Here is a 21769-nt window from a genome sequence, read left to right on the forward strand (position 1 = left end):
CCTCCGACATTCTTCTTTACAAATCCTCGTTTTGTACTTCGAATAAGTGACCGTTGTTTTGTTTTGATCTCTCCCCTGCGCTTCCACGTTCGTCACTTCTGAGCGGCACATGTGCAAAGCCGACCTCATACATCATCCACCCGGAACTGCTTCCCTTTACAACAGTGAGCACAAGCTAGATTAAATTGATTATTACGTTTTAAATATGGTTATTTTTATTTATATAAATATGGTTACAGGAGGCCTTTGTTCACCCCCCGGAGCTGTGTGAGACACTTTTTTTTATGGATGGGAGCTTTTTATTTCACTTCGGAAAACGTCTGTCCTGCAAATTTTTCAGCAGTTATTTTGTGTGTCCCGCAGGGCCGTCCCAAGTCTTTATGGGGCCCTAAGCAGAATTTTACATGGGGGCCCTTCAGAGAAAGATGCGCTCAGTGCTTTTCATATATTGTATAACTGTTCAGTGTTTTCAACCGCATAAAGGTTTCAGACATTTAAATTAAGTACTAGCAAAAAAATTAATTTATAGTTTATTTAATGCACATTGATTTCTATGGAAAGCGTTAATAATAATCCTTTCAATTTATTTGACGACGTGTTTTATCCCTATTAAATACACATTGTGTAGGTAACCATGAATTTTACTCTTGTTTTTCTCCCATACTGTAGACTACTGTAGCGTTCTGCCAGTCAATGATGAGATGGGTTGTAATAAAGGGGTGTTTATTTAAGGCTTTTGCCAGCCATAGTCACACCATTGCCTGGCTTGCACCAGAGAACTTTACTTGAAACAGGAGACACACACGCAGGGCATCCTCAACAACATACAGCATAAGGTAAGCCATTTTAACATTTAATCCTTAAAATGTACTAATATATATTTTCAAGCTATTAGCTACTAGCATCAAGTATCCACTGTAAAGTTAAATTAAAAATCTTACTAGTAAAATAAAAAATCTTACTAGTATCATTTGGAATGAGTATCTAATGTGTAGCTCTTACACAATTAAATATTACAAAAAATATTGCATTTTTAGGGTGATTATGTCATAAACTACGACGACAAAAACGTTCAAAACTTCATTGTAAAACCTCAAAAGAAGCTTCGAATGTAAATATATGACAAAAATGGCATTCAGATTAGTCTAGTATAACGGTCAGAATGACCGCTATGGCCATTCTAGTAGTTATAGAATTCCGGTAGTTCTAGTGTTAAATAATCAGACTAAGACAGAGAGTGAGAGTAGCAGAGTCATAACATCACATAAAGAAAATAAGAAACACTCTCAAGGGATGCGCTGTATCAGCATACATATTAGCATATATTATGCTGGTGTCAATATACCTTTTTCATGCAATCTTGTTTATGTTTATGTAATAACTATGTTTCACAGTTAAAATAGGTTCTTTGAGACTGTAAGGGTCAGGTCATCCTAGTGGGTCTCAGTGGGCATTTTTAATCTGTGCATTAAACCCTGGTGTTAAGAGCAAACGCATTACTCCTAAACATATATATATTCTAAACCCTTGTGCAGTGTACATGTCGTGAACAGCTCCTGGATGCTGTGTATCATCATTAAGGTACAGCTTCCATCTCTGAGACAATGCCAGTCCAACTAAACTGTTCAGGAAAGTTCACAGTCACTTTGGTTCCATCTATAGCTGTTAAGACATTGGGAAGAAAGACATTGTAACTGATATCCTTTGACATTTCTGTATTTGGTGATTATCTATTGTCTATATTCTAAGAAAATGTCATTGACTCTTATGAAACTGATAGAAAATGCTAGCTGTGACTTAAATACTGTAGTTCTTCAGCTCATTCTAACTTGCTAATAACACTTGCCTACGACCACTCCAGTGCTGTGCTTGGTGACACTTCCCCAGCCATGTTCTGGAGTTCTGATGGTGGGTTTAACACGGACCCTCGCTCCAGGCCTTAAACTGAGCACTTCTGAATTATAAAGGAATATTTGCAATGTCAGTTTAAAAGTCATGGAGGAATGGGTCAGGGTTATTACAGTAAAACAAAAATTAAAACAAAAATTAAAAACCATTAAAAAACGTTTGCTCTGTGAAATAAAATAAACATTAACTGAAATAAAGTTTAAAAAATTCAGATAATTGCCAAGGCAACATTCCTCAGTAAGCTGAACTACTAAAGTAACTAAAACTAAAATCAAAATAATAAAAACTATATAAAGAAAACACAAAAAACAAATAAGTAACAACAAAATTACTACAACATTAACTAAAATGAAATGCAAATCAGAAAAAAACTAACAAATTAGAAATATTAATAAAAAATATAATAGTATATTTATGATACTAAAATAGCACTAGAATAAATGCAATAGCTTGTATAGAGATAATAAACAGAGTTGGCTAACCATAGCAGGTTGATAATGAGTTAACCCTTAACTATGGCATTACATATGGAATGATACATTTAATGTTTAACCAACAAATTTTGTCTAAAATAAACATATAATAATATGCTAGTCAACTGTTTTTTTTTACAGGTTTTTGTTTAATAATGTCCTAATAGCCATCAAATTACCTGAAACATCTTCGTTTATGAGTTCCATTTCTAAAGCGACACCAGTCCAATCTGTCTGCTCGGGGAAATCCACAGTCAAAGACTCGTCCTGAATTCCTGCCGAAGATCAGAAAGTCATTAATAACCCCAAAATCATTTGATGTGTAAATGATTGTGTTTAATTTCATTTTCAGGTATCTCGCAATATATGAATCTGAATTAGTAAAATCAGTGAAAGATGCTGAGTGTATTTACTTTTAATGACACCGATGCTGTTGTGAGTGACTGATCCCCATCCATGTTTTGGATCTTTCACTGAAGATTTCACACTGACTCTGTTTCCGATCTTGAAGTAGGCATGACTGGGGGACCCTAAGAAGTAGTGTTACTAGTTAAGCATAGAGTTAGGCTAATACATTACACCTAGATTAGGCAAATCTAGATTAAAACATTCAAGTGTGGAAAATGAATATAAAACGTAACAAAAAATGTGTTTAATAGAAAAAGTATATATTTGCACATATATGTAAATATCAGGGCACAGGTTTTCTTAATAAAACAATTGGCCATATTGCACAGATCATCTCTTGAAGATATTGTCATTCATCAATATTGTGCAAAAATATACTATAAAAATGATCTCTATTAAATCAATGCCTGGACCATGTACTTAAAACAGAGTAAACTGTGTGGAGTGGCACACATTGAGTGGTGATGAATTATTAAAATGCTATTTAACAAAATAACAGTGTGAAACACATACAGGCATCTAAAAATACATACATTTTACTATTGATTTAATTATTCAGTTTATAATACCTAAATCAGCACTGACTACAAGCTCCATTTCAGAAACTTCATCAATCCAACCTTCCTGCTCAGGGAAATCTACTGTCACAGTCTCACCCTGCACATCTAGAGAGAGGAAATCTTTTGTTATCTTAAAAATATTTTTTTATGCCTAAAATATGAGTGATTGTAACAATAATTGTTTCAATCTGTCAGATCAATGACACCAGATGATGTCCTTACTTATGACACTGCCAATGCTTTTGTGGCTGACTGAACCCCATAGATATTTGGGGGTTTCTACAGATGGCTTCACACAGACCTTGTCTCCTATTTTAATATTGCAGTTGAGAGCTGAAGATTCTGAAATGCAGAGAGTAGAACAGAATCTCATTTCTTATGATTTACCGCTGTGGCAGTCTCAAATGTCTCACTCTGTAGATAAACAGCTGGGATAAAAGAGTATAGTATCCTCAAGTATATAAATGTCACATTTCTGTAGCAAAAATATTTATCCAAACAAGACCTCATATGATTTTTGCTGGGTTGCTACTAATTAGATGAGGAAACATTCTATTTCTGTTCTGTATATTTACCGCACTCATCATCATCAGTTACTGGCTCAATTTCAGAAAGAAGTCCTCTCCAGCTTGCAAATCCAGGAAAGTCAATGACCAAACACTTATCACTTTTAATATCTGAAAGAAGAACATGCAAATGTGAGTGCTGCACATACTCGTTTGTGATGTTTTGCAGCATAATGTAGCATTTGTGTTTATGAGAATAATACATATCTTGCCTTTTACCACTCCCACACTCTTATGTGTGACAGCGCTACCCCAATCATATTTTGGGGTTTTAATAGAAGGTTTCACTCTGACTTTGTCTCCAACCTTAATGCAGACTTGATTGTTCTTTATGGCCAGATCTGAAACTGGTAAAACATATAGGCCTATTTCATCACTCAGAGGTACAATCAAATACAACCAGTGAAAGTAACTCTTAGTAACTCTTACCTTTTTGAACAGTTTCATTTATTTCCTGCATGAAAATAGTCTCCAGCCGCTTTTTAAGTTCACAAACAAGTTTGTTTACATCCGGATAAGGGCAGCAAGACTTGAAAGAGTGACTGGGGAAGCCATCAGACCCAGAAGAAGAGGACACAGACTCATAATTCTGCAGAAAGGTTCAGTCCAGTTTAGCGTTTTCTATTGTGTTATATACAACACTTAAATAAGTGCAACACGTAGAACATTTTAGCAGCAACTGTAACAATATTACAGTAATAATAATAATGAAGTCTTCCAAGGTCATTTTCATTACAATTGATAACTGAGACAAAATATGGCAGTTGCGTTTGTGTGAAAAAGGAGAGAGCGAGTCCATGGTGTGATATGACAGACATTAAAGTAACACCTGTTTCAGAGCGGACTGATATACAGCATTGCCAATATCAGGAAATATCAGACCGATGAATATACCAATCAGAATCAAGTACCGAAAAGAGAGTGTGTAATAATGTCTAACTCTTGATAAGTAGTCTTAAAACTTTTGCTTAAAGCAAAGTGTACCTGAAGAAATTGGATGTTGTCGTCTGTCTGTAGAAGATCTTCTAAAACTCCTTCCCTCTTCTTCAGCTCAGTAATTTCCTCCTGCAGCTTCTTTTGTAGCTCTGTGCCTTGATCCAGATCAGCTTTTTCTTGAGCTTTTATCTTTTCAATCACCTCATTGCTTTTTTTTTCAATAAATTTGACTAATTCACTGAAGACTTTCTTACTGTTTTCCACTGCCTTCTTTGCAGAATCCTACCGAAGGAAAACAAAAATGTTGTTTACAATTACAAGATCCAACGTGGCAGTGATTAACCTTGTGTTAATCACTGCCAAGTGTGAAAGTTATTTGTTTTACATCAGAACTTACTGAATGGGAGGTGATGTCCATTTTCATTTTCTGCAGCTCTTTTTCTTTTGCCTGGATTGTCTGCTTGACTTTTGTCTGAGTGTCTGTGAGTTTTATCTAAGGGCAAATCAGTACCAGTCTGTTTAATCTTACTGAAAACATTTGTCAATAGCATTTTGTAATTAAGTTAAGTTGGGTCATAAAAGGAAAAAAAAATGATGGACATCTTCACCTGTTTCTCGTTGCGCTCTATTGTAGATGGCACTGTGTCATGACCCTTGTGGTCATCCAATAAGCAGTGCATGCAGACACATTTCTGGTCCGTTCGACAGTAAACCTCAAGAAGCTTGTCGTGTTTGGGGCATACTGGAATGAATGCAGCTTTCACCAGCTTGTGTTTCTTCAGGGCAGGAACATTATAGTGGGGTTGTACATGTGTTTCACAGTAAGAGGCTCGACACTCCAGACAAGACTTGACAGCTTTGATCATTTCTCCAGCACAGAAATCACACGCAATCTCTCCAGGTCCAGCAAGACATTGAGCAGACTCTGACACTTGCAGCTCTGTGCTCCTCAGTTTCTCCATTATTTCAGCAAGCACTGTACTTCTGTTGAGTGGAGGCTTTGAATTGAAGGCCTGTCTGCACTGTGGACATCTATAGATCCCGTTCAGATCATTTGTATTCCAGCACTCACCTATACAGCTCATGCAGTAACTATGTCCACACGGAATTGTCACAGGATCCCTCAACAAGTCCAAACATATTGAGCAGCTGTACTGGTCCTGATCTCCAAGTATAGCCTCTGCCATGTCTGCTAAAACCTCCTTGTGTTAGCAAAGAACCATGGATGTAAGTGAAGGTATAAGTGTGAGAGTGAAAGTGAAAGCAAGGAATGATTCATCATAATATACACAAATACATTGATACAAATGCTTTTGTGAGTTGGGAAGGGTAAAAATAATAAAAAATAATTGTTTTGTATTTTGAATTGTTTTCATAACAGAGACTGGTGTGCTTTAAGTTATGGTCGTAGATCTTTGAATTTTGATCTTTAGGGGTTTTCGGTATCACCATTAGATGGCGACATCTAGTCAAGTCTTCCTGACAGAAACCGGGAGCGTTTTAGTCGTGCAGCCACAAAGCCTGTTGGGTAATGTAGTTTTGTCGAACATGAAAATCAGTAATGCATACGAACTGAACTGTATGGTAGGGTGACCATATTTTGATTACCGAAAACCAGGACACTCGGCCCGGCATGTATGGTCAACACAACTAATTCCTCAATAAAAATAATTAGCTCGTCATCATGATTCTTTAATTGACACAAACTCAGCTAGGAAGAAATATACAAAACAAGAGCCACAGATACTTGTAGACCAATATGTATACACATGCCTATAAGCTTTAGCCACAATGGTTGAATATCAGTGCAGTTAATTTAATTCACTCAAAAGACAAAAAAGAAAAAAAGACTAATTTAGCACCAAAATGTGCATTTGTTTGGATTGTATTTTTGACAGGACATTTTCAATTTATTATTTTTAAAATTATAATTAATTATTTTAGATTTATTATTAAAGTGAGATTGAACAGACATAATTCAGTGTATGTGCTCATTCCCAGAGCTAAAACAGATTTCAGTTGTTAAAAATCAGTCTACACCTGTAGAAAGATTCTTTCTAACTGCAGCACCCATGCTGTAGCTAATAAATTATGATGCAATCATACATGAGTCAAATTGAAGACAAAAAAAATGCAAATGAATTTGAAACACTTGAATGAAAAGAACCATTAACGTGAGCTTCTGTCTAATATAATATCTCTCTCCTGTGCTGTGAAGGACACCAGTATGAAAACCGTAAGACTGAAATACAAAAAGTGTACATTTTTCATGTTCACATGACTATAAACTTACAAATAAAGACATTGGCAAGTTTCAGTGAAAACTCATTCACAAAAGCAAATGGTGAGCAGAGACGTCCACAGTCACATCTTCACGATCTAGGGGGATCCTGAAATGTCAGTGTCTGTAGACATACAGAAAGGTATAAGATTTTGGTTGCATGTTGGTGGGAAACAAAAACTAATTCAGGGGAAAAAACACATCTTCAAGTAACTGACCTGAGTCGTTTACCAACTCCATCTCGGAAAGAATACCTTTCCAGCCTTTGTGTTTTTGAAAATCCACGATCACATCCTCAGATTTGATATCTAGCCAGATAAGAGGACAGCCACTTAAAATACATCATTTCCAAGAGCAACTCCATGTATACTAAATGTAAATATACTGTGTACAATAAAATATATTCAAATAGAAAACAGTTATTTTAGCCTCCTGAGACCTCATATGAGGACATTATATTTTGGTGTATTTCTCTGAGACTATACATGCCACAGTTTTAAGTCTGGATGTCCTGTACAGAGCACATTCAGGGCTTTTCAGAGATACTAAATGTTTGGGTGTTTCACTATGACCACTCCCTCTCCTTGGTCTTCAAAAATGTCTGATATTAATTTAGTGACACTCTTATGGAAATATGATAATATTTTGTAATTATCATTTAAATCTGTCTAATTTTTAAACTCTGTCATAAATCAACATCTCAGGAAAATGTTATGGGGTTTCAAATCAAAATATGACTTTCTGTTATGAAACAGGATGTTGATTTCATACGTCCGCATGTTTATTAGCATTTTGGGAGACACAACAAATGAATAGGAAAAGAAAATATATTTCAATATTCCTATGAAATATGATATATTATGAAAATCTTGTCAAATATTACTCCCATTATTACACTTTTTTTTTCATTACATGTTGCCCCAAAAACACATTAATATGCAAATTAGATTTAGTTTATAGATACATTGTATATAATGAGAAAACCCGTTTATGGCCATTTTACACACATTTTGCAGAAAGAAAAATGGTATATCAAATCATTCTGTTATAGCATAGTTGAGAACCATCTTTATACAAAATTTGGTAAAAAAAAAAAAATTCCTGAAAACTAAAATTGTATTGGTGATTTAAAAATCTATTGTTTTTGCCTATGCATGTTCATTCATGTCTTTTTATTTAAAAAAAAAATTGAGTCCCAATGTCCTCTACCGAGGACATAGCATAACTTATGAATGAAATATAATTTCACTTTTTTTTTTTATACTCTAAACAATGTAAAGACATGAAAAAAAATATTTTTTTCCTAAAAACCTTTTCTCGGGTCTTAAGAGGTTAAATTGTAAAAATATTTCACAATATTACTGAATTTACTGTATTTTTCATTAAATAAATGCATCTTGGTGAACATAAAAGACTTCTTTAAAAAAATCTTAATTATTCCAAACTTTTGGCTGCCAGTGTATATGATAAATATATTAAAGTAGTTTATTCAAGTTTGTTCTTTGAGAAAAATACACAGATCTTGCCTTTTACCACACCAACACTCTTGTGTGTGACATGTCCACCCCAGTTGTGTTTTGGAGTAGTTATAGAAGATTTCACTCTGACTCTGTCTCCAACCTTGATGTCAACTGAAACATTTTTTGTTAACAAATATAAAAAAGAAAATAATACAAAGCACATTTTCACTTACAAGTACAAACAGATTAAAAAAAAAATAGTATGGGAAGATTACCTAAATCACCAATGGTCACAAGCTCCATTTCGGAAACTAAACCAGTCCATTTCTTATGCTCAGGAAAATCTACAATCAAAGACTCATCCTGAATATCTGCAGAAATAAAAAACATAAATAAAAAATAAACAAACGTCCTATTTTCTCACTCTGTGGCACACAGTGAGCCTACAAAAAATCTTTAATCATCATTTCATTTATTCTGGTAAAAAGCACAATGCATGAGGAATGCATGCCGAAATCATTGCCGGTCAGTCAGTGCTCTCACTTTTAACAACACCAATGCTTTTGTGAGTGACTGCTCCCCATTTGTGTGTTGGCGTAACAACAGATGGCTTCACACGAACTTGGTCTCCAATCTTAATAACGGACTCCAGACCTGAACATCCAGAAATGCAAGGAGCGTCACGATCGTCTGAGAGGAGATTTCTGCTGAATAGCTGCTACTTAAATGTCATGGAAATACTGTAATACTCTGTGTAATTACCAAACTCATCATCACTGGTTACTAGCTCCATTTAAAAGAGAATTCCCTTCCAATTTGCATGTTCAGGAAAGACAACAATCAGACTGTCATCACATTTAATGTCTAAATTTTAAGGCTTGTACTTGAGTGCAGATTGCTTGATAACATGATTTATCTGAGGGGAAAAAACACAGATCTTGCTCTTTTACCACACCCACATTCTTATGTGTGACATAAGCACCCCAGCTATGTTTTGGGGTGGTAATGGGAGGTTTCTCTCTGACTTGATGTCCAAACTTGATGTCAACTGGAGCATTTATTATTGACAAATTTGAAACAAGTAAAATATTACAGTAAGCACTTTCACTTCTAAGTGCACAACACAACATTTAAGCTGCAGCTAAGAAATTGTCTGCAATTATTTAAATGAACATGTTTTTAAATACAAACAATTACCTGGACCAGTGCTGGCCACAATCTCCATTTCTGAAACAATACCAGTCCAGTTTTTTTGCTCCGGGAAATCTACAGTCAAAGACTCACCCTGAATTTCTGCAAACATAAAAAACAAACCATTCATGTAAAATATGCTGCTTTTTCGCACTCAAACAGGCATTCAGTGAGCCTATAATAATTTCTTTCAACATTCATAATTTTCAGACATTTGTATGACTAATGTAAGTTATGAAACTCAGTGCTCTTACTTTTAACAACACCAATGCTTTTGTGAGTGATTGCTCCCCATTTGTGTGTTGGAGTAACAACAGACGGCTTCACACGAACTTTGTCTCCAATCTTAATATTGGAGTCCAGACTTGAAGGTCCTGAAATCACATGGAGGTCTGAGTGTTTGATGGAAGACTCTCATAGATTATTCTCTCATGGATCAAATTTGGTTTGTTTTAAATACTCTGTGCCTCATTCTACAGATGGACAACTGTTTTGCTAAAATAGACTCTTTAGATATGTATTGCTTGGAGTCATATTCACTCTTAAAAATAAAGGCATTGATGGTTTCATGAAGAACCATTAACATTCATGGAATCTTTCCATTGCACAGAAGGTTCTTTATATCATTAAAATATTATTCAATCTAAGATAATATGGTTCTTCTATGGCATCTTTGGCATAGAACATTTATGCTGAACCTTTATTTTTAAGAATGTTTCTGCTGAAGCTGCTACTTAAAACATTTATTTACCAATCTCATCATCATTAGTTGCTTGCTCCATTTCAGTGAGAACTCCTTTCCAGTTCGCATGTCCAGGAAAGTCAACAACCACACTGTCATCACTTTTAATGTCTAAACAGAGAACAAGTTCATATTGTAACACCTTTTCTTTAGTGAGAATTGCTTGATAAATTATTTACAGTATATGAGGGAAAAAATACAGATCTTGCCTTTTACCACTCCCACACTCTTATGAGTGATGTTTCTACCCCAGTTATGTTTTGGGGTAGTAACTGAAGGTTTCACTCTGACTTTGTCTCCAACCTTGATGTTGAATGGATCGTTTTTGGTTGACAAATCTGAAACAAGTAAAATATTACAAACTGCTCAGATGCAATGTGCAATATTCTGTAAGTCAGATGTTCTACATATTTCTGTAGTTTTTTTTTTTTTGATGAATATGGTAGATTACCTGAACCAGCACTGGTCACATGCTCCATTTCTGAAACTACACCAGTCCAGTTTCTTTGTTCGGGGAAATCTACAGTCAACAAATCATCCTGAATTTCTGCAGAAGTATTTATATTTTTTTTTTAAAATCAGTAATGGTAACTATCACATTTTCTCACTCTGTGGTACTATAGATGTTAAGTGAATCTAAAGTTTTATATATGTGTGTGTGTATATATACATATCATTTTACTTATTGTGCTAAATAACAGGAATTGTCATGCCTAATATAAATACAAATCAATATCAGTCAGTGCTCTCACTTTTAACAACACCAATGCTAAAGTGAGTAACCGATCCCCATTTGTGTGTTGGAGCAACAACAGACGGCTTCACACGGACTCTGTCTCCAACTACAATGTCAAATGGAGGCCTTTTTGCTGACAAATCTGAAACTAAAAGTAAGAGACTACATTAAACCATTTCATCACTCACAAATACAATTAGATACAAGAAGTCATTAAATGAAATTATTTGTTACTTTACCTTTATTAACTGTTTTGCTTATTTCCTGCGTGCAAGTAGTCTCCAGTCTCCCAGCAAGCTCACATATAAGTTTTCTTATGTCCTCAAAAGAGCAGTACGGCTGAAATGAGAAACTCGGCAACTCATCAGATCCAGATGCAGAGGACACGGACTCACAATTCTGTGGGGGAAAAATATTCAAGGACTAGGTAATATACATTTCAGAAGAACTGTAAATATTTGAACAGTCCTTTTTCTTATAATTCTGGCTTCTAATATAATCATATTGCTTATAGTGCCTGTACATGAAGAAATTGGATATTGTCATCTGTCTGTAGAAGATCTTCTAAAACTCCTTCCCTCTTCTTCAGCTCAGTAATTTCCTCCTGCAGCTTCTTTTGTAGCTTTGTGCCTTGATCCAGATCAGCTTTTTCTTCAGCTTTTATTTCTTCAATCAACTCATTGCTTTTTTTTTCAATAAATTTGACTAATTCACTGAAGACTTTCTTACTGTTTTCCACTGCCTTCTTTGCAGAATCCTGAGGAGAACCAAAGCAAAACAAAAATGTTGTTTACAATTACAAGATCCAACGTGGCAGTGATTAACCTTGTGTCTGATAAATGCAGAGTTGTTCTGTAAAAGTGTGAAAGTTATTTGTTTTACATCAGAACTTACTGAATGGGAGGCGATGTCTATGTTCATCTTCTGCAGCTCTTTTTCTTTTGCCTGGATTGTCTGCTTGACTTTTGTCTGAGTGTCTGTGAGTTTTATCTAAGGGCAAATCAGTACCAGTCTGTTGAATCTTACTGAAAACATTTGTCAATAGCATTTTGTATTTACGTAATGATACGAGTAGGACTGTCAAAGTTATGCGTTATGCGCTGCAATTGATAATGTGAATGAAGCATGTGGTTAATTCAAAATCCTTAACGTGTTAAAATAAATAAATGCAAATAAATTTCTAAAGTACGTAAAATTACATCATTTCACACTCTGTGTAAAATACAGACTGAACCGAATGTCAAAATATCCCAAAATATATGCAAACTTCTCGGCTGGAAAAAACAAACCAGCATCTCACTAGTAAAGTTTTGCAGAATGAGGATTGTAATCAAGGACAATTGCGGTGACCGGTACCGGGTGTTGTAGCCTATAGTTACCACGGACACAAGTCCGTTATATTGACGTGCAAACAATATGTGTAATGTGCGCTCTGGATGCACATAGTATTTATGCACAGACACATTTCAGTACATTGTTATTGTTTCCACACACATTCAGGATAATGTTTTGATTTGTCATGTGTATGTTGCTGTGTTTAGTCATTCTGAATGGATCCGTGTAGGCCTGCTGTAGTAAGTATATGAAGTCAGGTCAAGGGGGTTGGTTTAGAGATTTTTTGGCATCTCCATGTGGTCCTGTTCGGTATCGCAACTTAACTTTTTAAAAATGTGAACAAACTCTTTGCTGTTGCACTGTACACATAGCCTACTATACACTGTGAATTTCTGTAATGTTTTTTTTTTTTTCATGTGTGCTTTGGTATGCATAAATTTATGAATTAGGCCTCCTTATATAATTTGGTTAATAAGTGTCCTTTTTTTTTTTGAAAAATACTTAAATTTACTTTGGAAAAAGCTTTCAGAAAATACATTTTTGTGTGAATCAATCTGATGGGTTGCTGGATATAGCAAATGATGACAAAATGAACGTTTTAAACAAATTGCCTATGCTTATTTTCTTGATAAGAGTGCGATTAAATCGCACAAAAAGGGTGTGATTAATCATGATTTTAAAAAAATGTAATCTATTGACAGCCCTTACAAGTCATTAAAGAAAAAAAAATGATGGACATCACCTGTTTCTCGTTGCACTCTATTGTAGATGGCACTGTGTCATGGCCCTTGTGGTCATCCAATAAGCAATGCATGCAGACACATTTCTGGTCCGTTCGACAGTAAACCTCAAGGAGCTTGTCGTGTTTGGGGCATACTGGAATGACTGCAGCTTTCACCAGCTTGTGTTTCTTCAGGGCAGGAACATTATAGTGGGGTTGTACATGTGTTTCACAGTAAGAGGCTCGACACTCCAGACAAGACTTGACAGCTTTGATCATTTCTCCAGCACAGAAATCACACGCAATCTCTCCAGGTCCAGCAAGACATTGAGCAGACTCTGACACTTGCAGCTCTGTGCTCCTCAGTTTCTCCATTATTTCAGCAAGCACTGTACTTCTGTTGAGTGGAGGCTTTGAATTGAAGGCCTGTCTGCACTGTGGACATCTATAGATCCCGTTCAGATCATTTGTATTCCAGCACTCACCTATACAGCTCATGCAGTAACTATGTCCACACGGAATTGTCACAGGATCCCTCAACAAGTCCAAACATATTGAACAGCTGTACTGGTCCTGATCTCCAAGTATAGCCTCTGCCATTATGCTACCAACACGCGCTAAGACACTACAGAAGATTTGTTTTGCTGTTGTCGTTCCACAAAAGGGTGTTTATCAAAGACCCTCTCTGGTTAAAAAAGAATGCGTTGTGTAATTTAAAAAGAGAGTGAAAGTGAAAGTAAATAATTGGTGTAACACTATGATTAAAAATAATATTAATAGGCTAATAATCATTCTGAAAGACACAAACAACACATAAATACAGATTAAATACAGAATTGAAGATTATTTTTGTATTTACCTGATAACAATTCGTTGTGTCCGTCTTAGTGAGGTGGCAGGAAACGTTTGAGGAACTTTGACCTTTGATCCATTTTATGACTTGAAATGTTTGTTCAAAGTACATGTTCGTCGTAATTAAATCGCGTAAAAAATATTAAGTAATAGGTATGAGTGCAGACATAAAAAGGAAGAAGAAGAAAAAAACACCCAGTGCTGTATAAAATATAAATTAAGATTCTACTGAGTAATCGCGAAGAACTGTTGTGTCTTTTTTCAGTAGTGTCTTTTAGTATAGCCACTAGATGGAGACACTGAATAGAGTATAATAAATCTTGATTCAGTTTCATGTGACAATGAACCATTCTTACTCTTTAAGAGTATATAACAGATTTATTGACAAGTTGACAACCTCATTCAGTCTTAGCATCGATCTGGAGAATTCTCTAACACCATGATTTAATGTTTTCTAGGTAGGCTACGTGAGAAAATGAAGTGATTTGAGTAGACTGTAGCTACTATTGTGTGTTGTCGGCAAAATGGAGCCCAGTGGGACGTCACCACAGTTTAGAGTCAGAAGAGAAACGCAAATTCCCAAAACTGGTGAAAAGAAAGAAATGTCCTATTGATAGGACTTGAACCGATTTAAGGCAGAAGTACCAGATACCTACCTCACGGTATTAAAGCAATGAAAGTCACAACTCAATTCCTCAGAATATGGAAAACTGTTAATCGTGTTATTGTTTTTACTACTGCCAGACAGCCGAAGTTGAAGGCAGACAGTATACAATGTTCCTGCCTAATTAATTAAATTATAGTTGTACTATATAATACTTGACATTTCTTTTCTTTTAAGTCACAACTGGGATGTTTTTCCCAATTCCTGGTAACTAAACTAGAAAAACTGAGTGCTGAAATGTGTGGTCAAAATTAACTGAATATTATTATATTATTAATAAATCTGATTTTATTTTATTAACTAAATTGTTCAAAATGACAAAGGAAAGTGGCATTAAAAATTCCTCAGAAAATTTCCAGCTATTTTCCATCACAGGAATCAAATAGGCCTACAATTTTGTTTTTCCTTAAATATATATATATATATATATTATTTTCAGTTTTACCGTTTGTATCTCCTCCAGCTTCTCAAATGTCTGTACACCCCAACATACAGAAACCATTTGAAGGTTTAATTAACAGATTAAATTAAATTAACATACTGTGCTTATATTTGTTACATACATTACATAAAAAGAAAACGGTTATAAAAATACAAATGCCCCAGAAAATCAAATATTGCTATTTAATAACAAAGTTCATATCTGACATTGCCTTCAATATAACTAACTTTGAATAACATGTAAATCTTTCAAATGTAAATGATTTTCTGAATGTTATCTAGTAAACTCTTATTTGGCCTGTGGGGATGGCTGAGAAATTAGACCAATAAATAACTCTGTGTGTACTTTGTGAAATCATACATTCTTGCATGTCCATTTGATTTTTAAGATGCCTCAAAACAAGATGTGCATTGTTGAAGTTGGGGCCCAGGGTAGAATCACAGACGCTTTTGTTCGGGGCTCCCCGCTCCTGCGATGGCCTGCTGTCGATCAAGATGCAAGAGTCCGCCCCCATCGGCCCTTTCACTGCTGCAGCTGGCTGCCTCTCGCTGCTTACCGTATGCTCACTGCAATCTGTGCTGGAGAGGCCGAACGGGCTGCAGCTTCAGTATTAAACCCGGCCTACAAACGCTTATGACGCTCGCCATCAAAGAACACGAACAACACGAGGTAAGTCTAAGCGTGCGATTTAAATACAATATATTATGTAGTCGCACCGCTTAATATAATCTCGATCCGCGATGGTTAAACGCGCGGTCTATTTCGAAAAGCGGCATGTTTGCGGAAGTGACCGTGTGGTCCATGTTTAGCCGCCCCTGTTATTTGCCTTTACATGTCATGTGTGTATCCAAAATATGTTTCACTCTCAAGTGCATTTTGTCGACACGGTAAGCGTTTGGAAAAGTTGAAGACGCTGTTTAGGTTGCCCGTAAACAAGGCGAAGTTGACTAGCCAGCGGACCCGTTTGAAAAATCAAAATGGCTTCCATCTTTGTCGTCTCGGCAGGGGTTTATACCTTTGTTTCCCCGTCTCGCATGTCAGGGAGTCTGTGAGTAACCTTTTTTTATATTTATCTAGAGGATTATTGTCCACCGAACCTTCGTATTAAGAGTCTGGGTGTGTATTTCACTGGTTTTTATTTATTTTGTTACTTACCCAGTAGTGCACTTTTTGACCAGTGACCACGTCAGTGCGGTGGGGGAGGGGAAGTGAGTCTGTCTGGGTGGAGCCTGAATGATACATTTCGTTTTAGTTTAGACTCCAGCTACTTGAAGATTTTTTTACTGATTTGTTTTTATTATTATTAATTTCTTTTGATTAGTTTTGTCACAACTTGCAATGTAGAATTCCAGTTTCCTCAAATTCTTAACTGTTATACTTGAGGGCACATGGAGATCTCCTGAAAATCTTTCTCGATATAGAGTGCTGCAGGAATAACATATTTTTGTAGGCCAACCTAGAAGTTAGCATCATATTGGTTCCCTTGACAAAAAGCCAATAGGATTTTCCCTCTGACGTTTAGATCATTGCAAAAAATAATCTCTGTGAACAAGCTTATGATTCTCACTTATGATTCTCGCATGTTTCGCTCATCATAATAATCACAAGTTAACACAACTTTTATAAATTTGATGCCTAAATGCAACTGGACGAATTAAAAAAAACGATATAAACAAACTACACCACAGTTGCATGACTTCACTGTCACCACCACTGAGTTTCCGCCAAATCTTTTAATCTTTAAAGGCAACAAATTGGAAAGTTTGAGTTAGAATATTTTGCAAGAGCACAAGTATAACAACAAGGCTGTAAAAGTAGACTTGTGAGTAGATATTTGCTTGAATGGCATTTAATGTCCCCGGCAGACTCTGAAGTTCCATTTAGAGCAGTGGTTGTCAAACTCGGTCTTGGAGGGCCGGTGTTCTGCAAAGTTCAGCTCCAACTTGCCTCAACACACCTGCCTGGAAGTTTCTAGTGTACCTAGTAAGACCTTGATTAGCTGGTTCAGGTGTGTTTGATTAGGGTTGGCGCTAAACTCTGCAGGACCAAGTTTGGTGACCCCTGCTTTAGAGCTTTTTCAAGATGCACAAAAGCTCAAAAAATCATGAGTGGGATTTTATGTTGCAGAATAAAACGTGAAATATCTTGAGCTTGTGTAAACCACAGACTTTATTTCAGGTATTTAATAAAAAAACGCACTGATTTCGGGACGATGGAACCCGAAGTTCAAAAATCCGAACTCGTTTCCGTGTTTTAGGACTCATTCCTGTGGCACTCTATTTCTATTATTAACTGAATGCAGTGCTGGTGTTAGAAATGTTGGTTGTAGTTTTGGTTGCAACAGATGTGTGTCAGCTTGCACTCTGGTCTCTTTTTCAACAGTGCTGGGATGTCACCCATGCTTCAGGTAGGCACACAACCATGCCCTTAATATAACTGGTTAACAGTGTGGTTATGGGTTTAAAGTTCTTGTTTGTGATCTTGGTTAACTGTCAAGCAAATCATCTCCATTATGTTAAGTCATCCCTCTTAACATGAAATGACTTTGCAATACATGTGGTGGTTTTTTGTGTGCTTGCACTCAATGGATTTGTTGGTTTGCTTGTTTTGCATAGATTTTGATGTGTAAAATGTAACTCATTACCATTGTTTAGCTATCGTCTTCTGTCTTTCCCACCTTTCACCTACCCACCAGTATTTGTAGCTGATCAGAGGTCCCTGTGCCCCCTCCCTACTCCTTCCAACATACATACACACACAGTCACATACACGCTCACAAACACTCAGTCAGTCAAGAGCTAGTGTGATGACAGATAATGTGCTTTGTCATGCTGGTTGGTGTCATGTGTTTTTCCTATACTGGATGCATGTTTGTTACTTTTAGGCTCCCGTAACCCTGGTTGGCTGGCCACGGAGACAGGGAGTCCTCGTCTCAGTACTGTGGCTCTCCACATTAGACTTTCTGTTTGGGGTATCTACTTTCACCTCCACTTTTATTCATATTCAAAGGCTTGAAGCACAATTCCAACATTTTATTAGTTAAATGAGTCATTTGATATAGTGTGATTTAATGTAGATTACTTTAATAATCTTCAAATTCCCATCATGTGCAAAGACATTAAAAAATCCAATGGTTGTGGATTGATCGTGAATGTAAGATGTGATCTTTAGCCTCAAAAATATTCTGACGTTCTAAAGCGTAGGAGTTTATTGTTCCTGCTAAAATAATTTTCAGTTACACTAAAGCATTTTTCATAGTCCATATTAGACTCTTGCCAAGGTCCATTATAGTATTTAAAATGTTACAGTAATCATCATAGTTAATTATCCATTGTATTTAAACAATATATTCATACGCACATACATATTTATGTCACAGACATTTTGATACAATTTAAATGTTCTAAAAGAATAATTTAACTCTGAATTATTTGTTTGTATGTTTTCTTTTTTTGTTAAGATAATTGCACTCAATTGTATTTTCATAGAATGACTTTCCTTGAATTTATTCTTTGTCATTGACATTTCTATTGGTTTTATATTCTAGTTCAGATATTGCAATAATTATCATTTTTAATAAATGTAAGGGAAATTTTTACAGATCTAAGACACAGGATCAGAATTGACTTTGAACAGAACTGGATGAATGTGAACTGACCATTGCTATCCCTTTTTCTTTTCTGTAGGCTAAACATGTTCTCCAAGGGCACCAAGCGTAAGTTTTCCGATGGTGGTGAAGAGATATCCGACGAAAGCCTGCTAGGTGCCAGGGTGGCATCTTCATACAGCTTGCAACGGCAGTCACTGCTGGACATGTCCCTCATTAAGCTGCAGTTATGCCACATGCTGGTGGAGCCCAACCTCTGCCGCTCGGTTCTCATTGCTAACACGGTTAGGCAGATTCAGGAGGAGATGACCCATGATGGCAGCTGGCATATGGTCACTGAAGCGTTCTGCAGTGCAGGCCAAAGTCCCTCTGAGCGCTTGGTGGCCACTGAGGTCCTTTGCAGGTCACGAGAGCAGGATGCAGAACCTAAGCTCTTCTCTGTCATCAGCTACGAAGGTTGCCGTGAAGAGGAGGTGGTAGCTGATGAGACTCTGTGCTCCGTTTCAGTTAGCGATACTGTCTCTAATGTGTGCCTGGCAGGGCGTATGGGCCAGTGCTGGGAGAAGAGTGAGCTCAGTGGTGTAGAGAGGGATGAAGAGGCCCTTGAAGACTCTAGACTTGGTTCAGGAGAAGATGAGGAGATAGACACCGAGGACGGGGCTTCCACAGAGAGTCCAAAGACCATTGGGCAAGTTTTTGGTACATTTGAAATAAAAAACGGTTCCCCGGGTCCAGACTCTGCTCTTGAGGAGCTGTTCTCAGATGTGGACACCTCCTACTATGATCTGGACACCATGCTGACCGGCATGCAGAGCGCACCCAAGATGGGCCCTTATGACCTCCTTGACAGCTTGGCACCTTCACACAGTTCCCCTTCAATAGTGTCCACCCCAAACTGTCGTTCTGATCTCAATGAACTGGATCACATCATGGAAATCATTGTGGGTTCTTAGGTTCGACCTTATTCAGAGACTTACACGCTTGTCTTAATTTTACTAGCTTTTCTGTTCCTTATGGAAAGCAAGTAAAGTCTGGAGTCCTTTCAGGGAAAAGAGTTGATGTCTTTTGAAGGATGGCCTTGATTTTATGAGCTGACCATAGTCATCTTATTTGCATACCCTTTGTATGTTTTAATGATTTTTTTCTGTATTTGTCTGTCCAGACATGCTGTTTTTTATTTAATTTATTTGTTATAATCATGACACTATGGAGAGCAGAACAAGATGTATACAAAAGTTGTAAAGCTTGGGATATTTTCATAAGGAGAAAAAAAAGATTGTCTAGATGTGTATATAAATATATATTTTTACAATAGATTCTTCTTGTAATATGTTACTGTACATTATGTACATGTTCTACAAATTGATTTTAACCGAAGAGTTTAGATTCTTATGTGCAACAAATCAAGTTTTCTGTTAATCAAAATCCATAAACTGAAGGAGCTTAATTCAGTACTACAATATACAAAAGGCACCAAGTATACATACAGTGACGCATGTTTTACATTTATGTGCTCATTTGCACAAAGTATTTTTTTTTTCCTCAAGGTTTGATTGCAGTTGTCGGTCAATCAGCTCAGCCGTAGATTTTGTTTGCCGTTAGGCATCAAAGTTCTTATATTTTGTCTTGTCAACAAATGAAGTGTAATGGGGCCAACTCATTTTATATTGTGACTTAATTTATTTAATTTATTTACTGCAAACGGTGAGTGTTGGCTGTGGTCAAACTCAGGGTGGCTTTTAACTCTAGAGGACTTAATAGGCCTGATTCACAAATGCCTTTTGCTCATTGTAAATTGGTCACAGAATTAGTGTTTTGTAAGTTGTTTTGCATCAGTTATTGGTTAAAGTATTGGTTTTAAATAAGTTAACTGTTTTAATATTGGTGAATGGCTCAAGTATATCTGTCTATTAGTCCTCTAGACCCCTCATAATGAGAAGGCATTTGTCTAGTTCTATGCATTGAGTGTCATAACACACTTTATACGCATGAAGTGTTTAAAATGCATTTAGTACAGTATTCTTTTTTTGAAGAAGCAGTCAACAAGAGACGGTTTTATTTTGCTCAACATTTTCCCCCAGTTGTTACATGTATATTATTTGGTTTTATCTACATTTTTGCATAAACTATGTTTGTGCAAATTATAGGTTATTACACTTTGATAATTGTTTTCTTCTACATTGTCTCACACTTAAATTCTAAGAGGATGTTGTTTATTGTATGATCTTAAACTAGTATAGAGTATAAACCTTTTATATGAGCATTGTAGCTTTTTAACGTTTTTTAATAAAAGGTACAACTTATGAAAACAAGTGTGTGTGTGTACATGTTTTTCTATACTGGTGGGGACTTAAACCTGAATACACACCAACTCATGGGGACTTGTCACTGTACATGGGTACAGAAGCTTATAAATCATACAGTTTTTTTTGAGATTGTAAAAATGCACAAAGTTTTCTGTGAGGGGTAGGTGTAGGGCAATAGAAAATAGTTTGTACAGTAAAAAAATAATTACACTTATGGGGAGTCCCCACAAGGATAGTCAACTAGACTGTGAGTGTGTACAGGTTTATATATCCTGGTGGGGACTTAAACCTGAATACACAGACTCATGGGGACTTGTGTCACGGTGGGGACCTAAATTGTGGTCCCCACGGGTACAAAAGCTTATAAATCATACAGAATTAAGTTTTTTGAAAATCTAAAAATGCAGAAAGTTTCCTGTGAGGGGTAGGTTTAGGTGTAGGGTTGGTGTAGGGCAATAGAATATACTGTCTGTATAGTAGAAAAACCATTAAGCCTATGGAGAGTCCCCACAAGGATAGCTGACCAGGCATGTGTGCTTGTGCGCGTGTGTGTGTGTGTGTGTGTGTGTTTCTCCTGCAGT

At 36.3% G+C, this 21769-nt stretch overlaps 3 protein-coding genes across 10 annotated transcripts; 1 reads left to right on the forward strand and 2 right to left on the reverse strand.

Annotated features, from left to right (window-relative positions):
• Window positions 1-1576: 1576 nt before the first annotated feature.
• Window positions 1577-6038, reverse strand: ftr79 (finTRIM family, member 79). The gene is made up of 12 exons (XM_016516621.1): window positions 5460-6038; window positions 5249-5344; window positions 4900-5133; window positions 4345-4504; window positions 4128-4262; window positions 3925-4026; window positions 3572-3691; window positions 3359-3454; window positions 2795-2911; window positions 2561-2656; window positions 1847-1954; window positions 1577-1662 (listed from the first exon to the last, which is right to left on the reverse strand). The coding sequence occupies exons 1-12, from the start codon at window positions 6036-6038 to the stop codon at window positions 1577-1579; spliced, it is 1929 nt and encodes a 642-aa protein (XP_016372107.1).
• A 489-nt stretch (window positions 6039-6527) lies between these two features.
• Window positions 6528-14322, reverse strand: LOC107711646 (E3 ubiquitin/ISG15 ligase TRIM25-like). 6 transcript variants are annotated; one of them, XM_016516652.1, is made up of 16 exons: window positions 14177-14318; window positions 13339-14002; window positions 12156-12251; window positions 11785-12018; window positions 11501-11660; window positions 11278-11409; window positions 10977-11045; window positions 10735-10863; window positions 10535-10636; window positions 10038-10157; window positions 9790-9885; window positions 9136-9246; window positions 8868-8963; window positions 8659-8763; window positions 7351-7440; window positions 6528-7256 (listed from the first exon to the last, which is right to left on the reverse strand). In XM_016516652.1, the coding sequence occupies exons 2-16, from the start codon at window positions 13915-13917 to the stop codon at window positions 7231-7233; spliced, it is 2145 nt and encodes a 714-aa protein (XP_016372138.1). In that variant the 5' UTR covers window positions 13918-14002; window positions 14177-14318; the 3' UTR covers window positions 6528-7230. The 6 variants fall into 6 exon arrangements, with proteins under 6 accessions (XP_016372138.1, XP_016372136.1, XP_016372139.1 ...); XM_016516650.1 differs by having other exon boundaries at window positions 10977-11072; window positions 14177-14316; XM_016516653.1 differs by lacking the exon at window positions 9136-9246 and having other exon boundaries at window positions 10977-11072; window positions 14177-14314.
• Window positions 14323-15685: 1363 nt separating this feature from the next.
• LOC107711647 (cell division cycle-associated protein 4-like) lies at window positions 15686-20925 on the forward strand. 3 transcript variants are annotated; one of them, XM_016516657.1, is made up of 4 exons: window positions 15686-16323; window positions 17658-17682; window positions 18160-18246; window positions 18962-20925. In XM_016516657.1, exon 4 carries the CDS (start codon window positions 18969-18971, stop codon window positions 19833-19835), a length of 867 nt encoding a protein of 288 aa, XP_016372143.1. In that variant the 5' UTR covers window positions 15686-16323; window positions 17658-17682; window positions 18160-18246; window positions 18962-18968; the 3' UTR covers window positions 19836-20925. The 3 variants fall into 3 exon arrangements, with proteins under 3 accessions (XP_016372143.1, XP_016372142.1, XP_016372144.1); XM_016516656.1 differs by having other exon boundaries at window positions 15686-15944; XM_016516658.1 differs by lacking the exons at window positions 17658-17682; window positions 18160-18246 and having other exon boundaries at window positions 15686-15944.
• The last annotated feature ends 844 nt before the right edge of the window (window positions 20926-21769 follow it).

Source organism: Sinocyclocheilus rhinocerous, unplaced genomic scaffold (assembly GCF_001515625.1).
Source record: "Sinocyclocheilus rhinocerous isolate Xijiao unplaced genomic scaffold, SAMN03320098_v1.1 scaffold1169, whole genome shotgun sequence".
NCBI classification, from domain to species: Eukaryota; Metazoa; Chordata; class Actinopteri; order Cypriniformes; family Cyprinidae; genus Sinocyclocheilus; species Sinocyclocheilus rhinocerous.